This window comes from Zootermopsis nevadensis, unplaced genomic scaffold (genome assembly GCF_977971745.1).
Source record: "Zootermopsis nevadensis isolate Lab colony 2312 unplaced genomic scaffold, Znev_1.0 Znev_ptg000017l, whole genome shotgun sequence".
Classification (NCBI taxonomy): domain Eukaryota; kingdom Metazoa; phylum Arthropoda; class Insecta; order Blattodea; family Termopsidae; genus Zootermopsis; species Zootermopsis nevadensis.
Window position 1 is genome coordinate 13,011,474 of NW_028259149.1, and position 9,612 is coordinate 13,021,085.

The 9,612-nt window shown below is 34.6% G+C and overlaps 1 protein-coding gene across 6 annotated transcripts; it reads left to right on the plus strand.

The window, feature by feature from the left end:
- Positions 1-105: 105 nt before the first annotated feature.
- Positions 106-8,810, plus strand: LOC110835733 (polyisoprenoid diphosphate/phosphate phosphohydrolase PLPP6). 6 transcript variants are annotated; one of them, XM_087350515.1, is made up of 5 exons: positions 1,623-1,929; positions 2,092-2,232; positions 3,118-3,757; positions 3,899-3,998; positions 6,909-8,810. In XM_087350515.1, the coding sequence occupies exons 3-5, from the start codon at positions 3,731-3,733 to the stop codon at positions 7,307-7,309; spliced, it is 528 nt and encodes a 175-aa protein (XP_087206641.1). In that variant the 5' UTR covers positions 1,623-1,929; positions 2,092-2,232; positions 3,118-3,730; the 3' UTR covers positions 7,310-8,810. The 6 variants fall into 6 exon arrangements, with proteins under 6 accessions (XP_021931950.1, XP_021931968.1, XP_087206641.1 ...); XM_087350516.1 differs by having other exon boundaries at positions 1,623-1,825; XM_022076258.2 differs by lacking the exons at positions 1,623-1,929; positions 3,118-3,757 and adding an exon at positions 106-181.
- The last annotated feature ends 802 nt before the right edge of the window (positions 8,811-9,612 follow it).

The window sequence follows — 9,612 nt, forward strand, 5'->3', positions numbered from 1 at the left end:
ACACAACAATTATAAACGAATACAACAATGCCAAACGCAACAATGTCTATAAACGAATACAACAATGCCAAACGCAACAATGTCAATAGACAGACAACTAAACTGTTTATTGACATTGTAGTGCTGCTCTCACGGCAACACGTCACACTACTCATTGTATAAGGATATGGATTTAAATACTGTAAGTAGTAGTTTAAGCATCCATATATTTAATAAACTGCCTATCATTATTTAAATGTGAAATTGACAAATTCATAAATAAATTATAAATTGCTAGTTCAAGACAATTTTTAATACTACTATAAATTGCCTTAATTAGATGGTAAGCATTTAATTTTTAAATGAGGCCTGTCATTCAATTTTGTTTCTGTATAATATGGGTATGTGAGCCACGGTGGTCTAGCGGTTAGAACGCTGGCCTTGTAATCCTGGGGTCTCGGGTTCGATTCCCGGCGGTGCCCGAATTTGTAACTTGTGTTGGGCAAGGCCGTGGTCTAGGCAACACGGAGTTTTCCTCCGGGGGCTTCCCCGGTTTCTCCGTGGCATCCCAACAATTACTCCATTCACACTCACACAGAAGAAGGCAATGGCAAACCACTTCTGGCTCATCTGCCAAGAACGTATATGAACAGGTCCCAGTCCGAGAAAAGGATGGAAGTATCCTGTTCATATGGACCTGTCGTCAGACAGAACACTAAATAATAATAATAATAATAATAATATGGGTACAGCTATTGTTAAAAAATGCGTGACAATAATTGACTCTGAATATAGTTAAGTCCTCTTTGATATTTACTGAGTTTAATGTTTAACACATGAAGGTTGTATCTGTATCTTGTACTTATATTGTTTGAAATTTTTCTATGTTGTTCACTACAAAGGATAATGAGAGCAAGAATTTGCTGGCTAATGGGAGAATATTAAATTCTTAAACAATTCCCTACATGAGACTCTCCTTTTAGTGTGTAACATTATTCTTATTATTTTCTTTTGAATGTGAAGCAATGTCCATTGAGTTTCCTCCGAAAATAATTACATATGACATAATCGAATGAAGTAAGCAAAGTAGACTAATTTTAAAGTTTCTACTTTCATATGTAGTTTATTTCATATATCAATTTTAAAAACTTCAGCTTCATGTAAAGTAGAAGATCTAATGGACTAACTTTAACAAAAATTGAATTTAATAAAGTGTAACTGCCGACACCAAGTGTTATAGAAATTTTATCGGTATCCTCGGTTATGAAACGTTGACAGCTTTCACGTTTTTACAAATTTCTACATATTTTTGCAATGGTTATCATATAAAAAATGTTTAGTAGGCAAATGTTCGTCCTGTCCTCAGGCGACAGCATTGAAAATTAGAAGAACATTTTGTGCCTACACCGATCGTATTGGTTGACTATTGCGTCGGGAGAAGCCTTGATAAGAACTACGAAAATATAGGTGTGGGGAGATATAAGTATATTTTATCTGAAGTCATGAGTTGCAGCGAAGTAGATAAAATAAAGGTCTATCCAGTTAGTGGTTGGTTACTGTGGAGATAGTTGTGTTAAGAAAGGACAAACATGCGTCGTCAGGTAATGTATTAATCTGTGGGTGAATTATTATAGTAGCCGTTGGTATCAAACGTCGTCGGCAAGTTGCTGTATAGTTTGTTTCAAATACAATATGAAATATCATTAATGATTGGTTCAAAGTGTTTTGATTTTATTTTTAAACAGTTTGTCTTAATCCAAACCAGTGTTGACATTCTTAGAATTAATGTGCACAGATTTTGATGATGTGAACTCTAACAAATTAATTGTGCCATACTTCCTGCTGGGTACATTTAAAATATTATTAAATGTCTTGGACGTGCTATGTGCACTGATTTCAGAACATAAAATAGAGCTAACTGAAGCATGTTTTCAAGCCATGGAATGTGATGTAAATAAGGAGTGCAAGTTATACTAAGATAATGGTGATATATAAGAGTGATTATTCTGAACAGTTGCAGCAGCAGTTTTATCATATAAGGAAGATGTAATTTAGACCATTTGGTGAATCTTCAGGTTTTATGCCATTGCAGGTTATATGTATTTGTTTCAGACACATCAAAAGAAGCGTGAAGTTTCTGGAACTTTACGGAAGATAATAGCTGCAGATGTGTTCCTTACAGATCGATTCTGTAACTGGGCCAATTGCTTTCTTCCATTCCGATCTCTGAGGGTACATTATAAAGCTTTGGAAGTAAGTTTTATTTAAAATGTATTTTTACAATTATGACTGGTTACCTTGTGTCTCTTTTGCCTGATGATATTCTGACATTGTCAGACTGTGGTTGTACAGGAAATGAATGAACATATTAAATATTTTTACTCATTAGTGCACATTTTTGTTTTCTGTGATGTATCTAAATTGTGTTTAAGTGGTGTTAGATTAGCTTAATTTAACCTATATCATGTTTTGTATTGTGTCAGGCTTAATTTTTGTGAGAGGTTTTATGACAGGTGACATTGGTTGAGTAAGTACTTCAGAAGCTTAAGTACATAGCCCCATATTATAAAGAAAGTTCCATTATGAATTTCTGAAGAGAGAAGCATAATGAATTACCCAAGATCTCAGAAATGTTGTATGCTTTAATATAACTGTAACACAGTCATCTTGAACATGATTTTAAATTATTGAAGACTTTCTTCTAAGTGTTCATTGCACTTCTTTAAAATGATAAAGATTCTGGTGGATGGATGTCTAGTAGACAGGAGAGAAAACCATGTAAAAAGTTGTTGCAACCATATTTTGATTTTTATGTGTTTATTTTGATAGCTCTTAAAAAAGAATATTCAGGCATCACAGGAAGCTACTTCCCTATATTCTGTAAGAAATTCCTTAAATGCAAATTGTGGTCTTCTTGATTTTGACACCATGTATTCTTGTAAGTACTAATGTTGGTCTTCTGAATTGTGCTGCTATGTGAACTTATAGGTGGGTACCATTGTTCACCTCTGAAGATGGAGGCAGTATGGTCTTTTGGAACATTGGTATCTACCTACTAGCCACATGGTGTTAATGCAGAAGATCAACATTGGCATCTTCACTACTGTGAGCACAAACTCTCATCATATATTCTTGTAGGTGGTTACCAACATTTCAGGGGAGCATATTGCATCCATCCTTATGGAAGCTGAATGCATCAGTCAAGTGGTTTACACTCCTTGTAAATATCTAAGCGCTTTGAAGTTCCACTATTGTTGCAGAGTTGGATATCATGACTGAGGTTTTGTGGTTTTCCTCAGTTCTTCCCAGGAAAATGGTGGGACAGTACTGTAAATTAGACCATGACTGCTTCTTCCTGCATCCTTTCACATTCATTACTTACTAATAATGTATTGTATTGCTATAATCTAATTGGTTGAATGTATCTGTTAAATGAACCTGTAACCAAAATCAGCACATATATAATTGATTTTAATGTCACAATCAGTTACTTCTGGAATGTGGTACTGTTTCTTTTTCTTTAACAAAATTACATTATTTGATATAGAAGAATGTCTGCTCTACTAATGCAAGAATGTCATTGCGTTACTGATGCTTATGTCCTATTTAACCCGTATATCTCAGCAGTAACCATATGTACCAACTTCTTTAACAATCATTTACACTGCATGTTGTGTTTATGGGTTTTGTATGATTCTCAGTGTAAAAAATTGTTATTTCCCTAAACAGCATTAACCATTTCATCTTTGTAATGGAGGAGTGCTGTACTTTCTTTGAGGTATGGTCTGAATTTTTATGTATTATTAATGTGAGCTTTGGCTTTAAAGGGTTAATATACATTTAGATACCTTAGTGTTCTGAATTTTGTTTGCTAACACCCATTCAGGAAAAAATAAATATCACATCTCTTCTTTGAAAGATTTCATGTCATGGAATACCTTGGCTGACTGGATGGATGGCCTTCATATGGTTGGTGGACAGTCGATCCTTGTACCAAATGCAAGTGAATTTCTTTATAGGTAAGATATTTCCTTTGATCTATTGTAAATATAATTTTGTCTTGTGGTGGATCTTGGTATAGCAGTATATTGTTCTATTATCAGATAGTTATTTAAGTATGAAATTAATTTTAAAAAAAAGTGTTACTAAAAGCAGAGCTCACAAATTTTATTAACTTTTCAGCTGTCTCCTTCTTTCTTTGTATTTACCTGCTGCTTCAATATCCAACTTTTGAAACATTTTAGGAACTCTTCTTCAGTGGTGTGTTTTCCTACTGATAAATTGCTATTTCCACTGCCCTTTGTTCAAGAATCTTCATCTCAATGTTGCTTGTCACCCTGCAAGCTTATAATGCTATGGTGTTTTCAGTTACTTGTGCTATCTAAATGGTTTTCAGTCTTCCTTCTTAACCTGTATTATTTTTTGTCTCACGTCTTCCTATGCCCATGTCTTACTATCGTATTTTATAATTTGTCTTCTTCTTTCTTGGCTTTTCAACTCAGTTGTGGGTCTTCACCACCTCCTTTTCGGAGGTTTTGCTAGTCTTTGAAGTGTGAATTTGTGAGCAGTGAGTGACCAGCCCACTGTCTTTGCACAGTTTCTTCTCTGACTGCTAGAGCCATCTAGTAGTGAATTGGGTGAGAAATGGCTGCTGAATTTTGCTTATGAAACATGTTGTTTCTTGATCGTAAGGTTCTTTTACATGCTGTAAATCTGACATGGGACCGCCAGCTTTACTTCCCCTCTGAAGGAAGTTGTGCTACAAATTTTTATCTCCCTTAAAAATCAATCGATCTCGACCAGGTTTGAACCCATGCACCTTGGGTCCAGTGGTGAGCGCACTAACCACTAGGGCGACTGTATTTTATAACTAATGTATCATGTTTCAGTGAAAGGCATGATGCTGGTAGAACTTTCAGGATGAAAGGAGGGAATATAAAAATATTAGAGACTTGTGTAGAGGCAGAAATAAATTTAAGAAGGGTTTCCAGCCTATGAGTAACTTCGTAAGTAGTAGTCTGTGTAATTTGGTAGAAGCTTACCAGTGGTTCAGAGGTCCTTGCTGCCTCCATCATTAGGATGATAAGATGCCTTGATGATGGAGGCAGAAAGGACCTCTGAATCATTGGTAAACTTCTACCAGACTATATGACAGTACAACCCAGAAGACGGCCATCTTTGGACTCACTGTTGTGTAAACCTCAAATCCAAATTAGTAACAGATGAGAATGGTTATTGCTTGCAGATTCTCACAGTATTTTGAATAGGTGGGGGATTTACATTTGCCCTCTATTGAATGTACTTTGGTTTAATGATGTTACAGATTGAAATACATACAGGTGAGCCATTAGTATCTGAAACTAGCTCTTGTGAAGTTCAGATTGCTATTGAAAAGTTGGAAAGGCATATTTTACCAGATAGTCATAAAATTCCAGTAGAATTGATCCAAGCATGAGGTATTACATTATGTTTTGTGATCTTCAAATTTAATAATTGTGTCTTAAATAAGGAAGAATTGACAGGGCAGTGGAAGTAATCTACTATTATACCTGTTTATAAGAAGGATAATAAAAGTAACTGTAGTGATCATAGAGCAATATCACTGTTATCAATTGCATACAGCATTTTATTCAACATTCTTATGCTGGGGTTAATGCCATATATAGACAAAATAACTGGGGATCCACAGTGTAGATTCTGACATAATTGATCAGCTACTCATCAGTGAAACAATAGTGGAGAAAAACTGAGAGTACAGTGGGATTGTACACCAGCTATTTATAGACTTCAAGAAAGCCAACTATTCAATTAGGAGGGGAGTATTATATAAAATTCACATTGAATTTAGTACTGGTATTCCAGTGAAGCTAGTTAGGCCAGTCAGAATGTACTTAAATCTGTAATGAAGTTCATATTGGTTAACATTTGTTTAATGCATTTCCGATTCATAATGATCTGAAACAAGATGTTTCATCAGCTTTTACTTAGAATATGTAATCAGAAAGTTCTGATATAGTCGGCGCAGTAGTTTTTGGCCGGTGGAGGAGCTGGCGGACAGGCCTAGTCTGTGTACCTGAGGTGGCACGGTCAGTGTATTTCTTTTGTTTGGGCGTTCAGCCACACAAGCTCCTCGGTGCAGTCAGCATTATACTATTGCAAAAGAGACTCACTCCTAGCCTTCCCCTTGAAAACTCCACCGGCCAAAATCTACTGCGTCGACTATAACACAAAGAGGGGTTAGCTTCTGTTTAGCTTATCATGGACTGTCCTCCATATAGTTTAAGTAATGTTTTGTTTTCTTTTATATATGTAGTGCTGTACTTTATTTTACCAAAAATGTCCATAATTGTTTTTACTTACACCAAGAGAAGGCAAGGCATGGACCATATCAAATTCAATATGGCCTGTGGAAATTTCAAATATTAATAATAAAATTCTTTATTAATTTTGTAAATTTCTCGGATGTAATACAGAGAAAGTACTGAAACAGCAAGTGGTGATGATGATGGAAATAACACATCTAAGTTTTGAATGAAACTTTGTTATAGGATATCTAGTACATGTGTTGTACTAAGTATACTGACGACTGGGTCTGAGAATTTCAAGTGGAGCCCATTCGAATGTTTAGTCAGTACAGTTCAGTCAATACAGTTTATATCTATTTAACAATTTTGAAGAACAGTATATTTCTTATGCAACTGTTTGGCCCACAGTCCCTGCAGAATATACACGTTTCCGGATAAAAATAATTACCTATCCCTAACCCATAAATGTGTTTCCCTTTTATGTACCCAATCTCACTCGCTCAACATTTATGCGTATTAAATTTCATTAACATTTAATATAACATACTTTTTATTAATTTATTGTCTGACACAGTTTTATGTCTTACTGTTGATGAATTTTAACACTGAAATTACATTTTATAGGATTGCTGCTCGACATTCTGTTTGTATGTGTGCTGAAAGCATTTACAAGGCGCCGGAGACCAACGGCCAATCAGTCGGATATGTTTGCCACAGTGGGTCCTGATAAATACTCCTTTCCTTCAGGTCACGCTTCAAGAGCCTGCTTCATTGCTGTTTTCTTTATTTTCCTTTATCCATTGTTTTTTATTTTTTATATGCCTTTAATGGCATGGTCAATTTCAATATGCATGTCTCGCCTCCTCCTCCGAAGACATCATTCATTGGATATAATAGGAGGTGTACTCTTAGGAGTTTTTGAAGCTGTCTTGTTGAGTTGGCTTTGGGTGTCTGAGGATTTTGCTGTTTGGATAGTTTCATGGCTGTCAGATGAAAAATTGGAAGGAGGCAGCTATCATGTATGAGAAGTGGGAAACAAGAATATGCCTTAAGGGAGAAATAGCAGGTTTTTATTCAGAATTTTAAATGATTCACACATTTTGAAGTGGTTCATTTCTTTCATTGGTTATGCATCAGAGCTTGAAATGTAAGCAATAAAATTATATGTTCCATTTCTTTATTATTTGAGACATGACTTTCTCTTAACACTGTCAGTGCCAAACCTTTTGCTACGGACTTCAGAATTACAAATGTTCAAAACAAGAAATATAATATGTTGAGAATAAAATATAATGCATTGTGCTATCATCAGATATGTTTATGAATTACATGCAGTAGACATCAAGCCCTTAAACATTGGGCAGATCAAATTATTATAGGACTAGCAGACTTTGAAGCAAACTACTTTCTGAACATTATCCATCATCCCAGATTAAATAAAACATGACGTTTCAGAGATCGGAATCTGTCTTCAGGTAAATCCTACTCTGTTGGGCCCAATTGATAGAGCTGGTCCCCATCTCAGGGCTGAAGATAGGGAATAGCTTTATCAATTGGGCCAAACAGAGTAGGATTTATCTGAACACAGGTAGATTTCAATCTCCAAAATGCCGTGTTTTATTTAATCTGGGATGATGGATAATGTCCAGAAAGTTGTTTGCTTCAACAACACACCATGGTCATGGTTTATTTCTATCAATCATCTCTCTCAGGCCCAATTTTTGATTCACAGAAAAATAAAACAAAACTGCCTTTATGCTAAGACTAGCCAAGTGCTGGGTCTCATCTACACTCAGTTTAGAAGTAGACCTGTAATGAAAAATTTTGCATTGAATTATTTTAAAATGAATGTGAGAAGAAAAATAATATAATTGTTGGTGTTCATTGAACCATGGAAGATATAAAATATAACATAGCAATTTTCACAGTGAAGTAGAAATTAAAATACACATTGTATATTGCTGTATTTTAAGATGGTTAAATCATATAAAAGAAAATGTAGCCAAAAGAAAGCTGTTTTATGTTTTCCTCCGTGTCACAATGGGTGAGAGCAGGAATTTTTTAATCTGGACTGGTAGATAGTTGCGTGATATTGTGAGTGTACATTGGCATAAGTTAAAGTAGTTGTCATGGGCATAAAAGGACAAATGGTAAAATATGTAATGCATGTGGTAAATTGAAGCTTGAGATAAATTGTCATATCCATGAAAAATACAAATGGTTATTCTAAATTTGTCATTTATTGAGGTCTTACCTTTGATTTTGATAACTCTGTTATAGATACAAATACTGTTTTGCATAATCATTTTTCAAACAGTGGTGTATTCCAGGGGTTTTCAAAACTACCACATTTGAAGGTAATGGTACCATCCACACTGATGACAATATTCTTTTAATTCATTTTGTGACAAGTGGAAGAAAGTTTATTATTATTGAAGCAAGTTGATATTGTTATTTTGTAATGTACAGTTGCATAGTTCCTGTATGGTAAATCTTTGCAATAGAAATTTTGTTTGGTTCATTTCATCTGGTTTTGTTTTTTATATATCACCAGCAAAGATACAATGAACTGAATTTTAAAGATCTCAGTTAATTAATAGTTGATGTAAATTCAGTTTGTGAATTTGATTTACATGATTTGATAACATTGGAGCATTCTGTGATTTTTTGCAGATAAAGCTTTTGGGCAGGAAGATATAGAAATACATGATAGATGTTTCATTTGTTGGTATGTCTATATGTAATAACTAAATAGTTGTGTATTTAAATTACATCATACCAAGGAAAAACTACCAGGCATGAATGTTCATAGCAATGACTTTTCCTGACTGTATTCTTAACACATTCAAAATCAGCTGGATATTCATCACGCTGAATACCCATCAGGCTTTTCACCTGAGAAGCAACTTTAAGCAACCATATTTTCAAATTACAATTCCAAGTATCAGTATTTAGTGAGTTATTTTTACATGGTGTCTAATTTAATCTCTGTAGGAAAAGCAATCTAGACTGATGTATAAACTATAAGTATGACTTCTTTGTTGGGCATATTATATGAAAAATTCTCACCCTTTGCAAGAACTTCAAGAAAGTATTAGGCATTGAAAGTTTTGCTATTCCCATACAGTCTTATGAAATATTTGAGTTGAGTATGGAGGCCAAAGCCCACCCTGGGCTGTAGCACTGAGGAAGATGATTTGAGTTGAGTAAAAGTTATGAGACAAGACACCATTTAACACCTGGTTCTTTTGGTGTACTATATACTGCATATTGTTATCTATTTATGAACTTTGTCCAGATATTCTAAATGTTTTATATTACATTTATT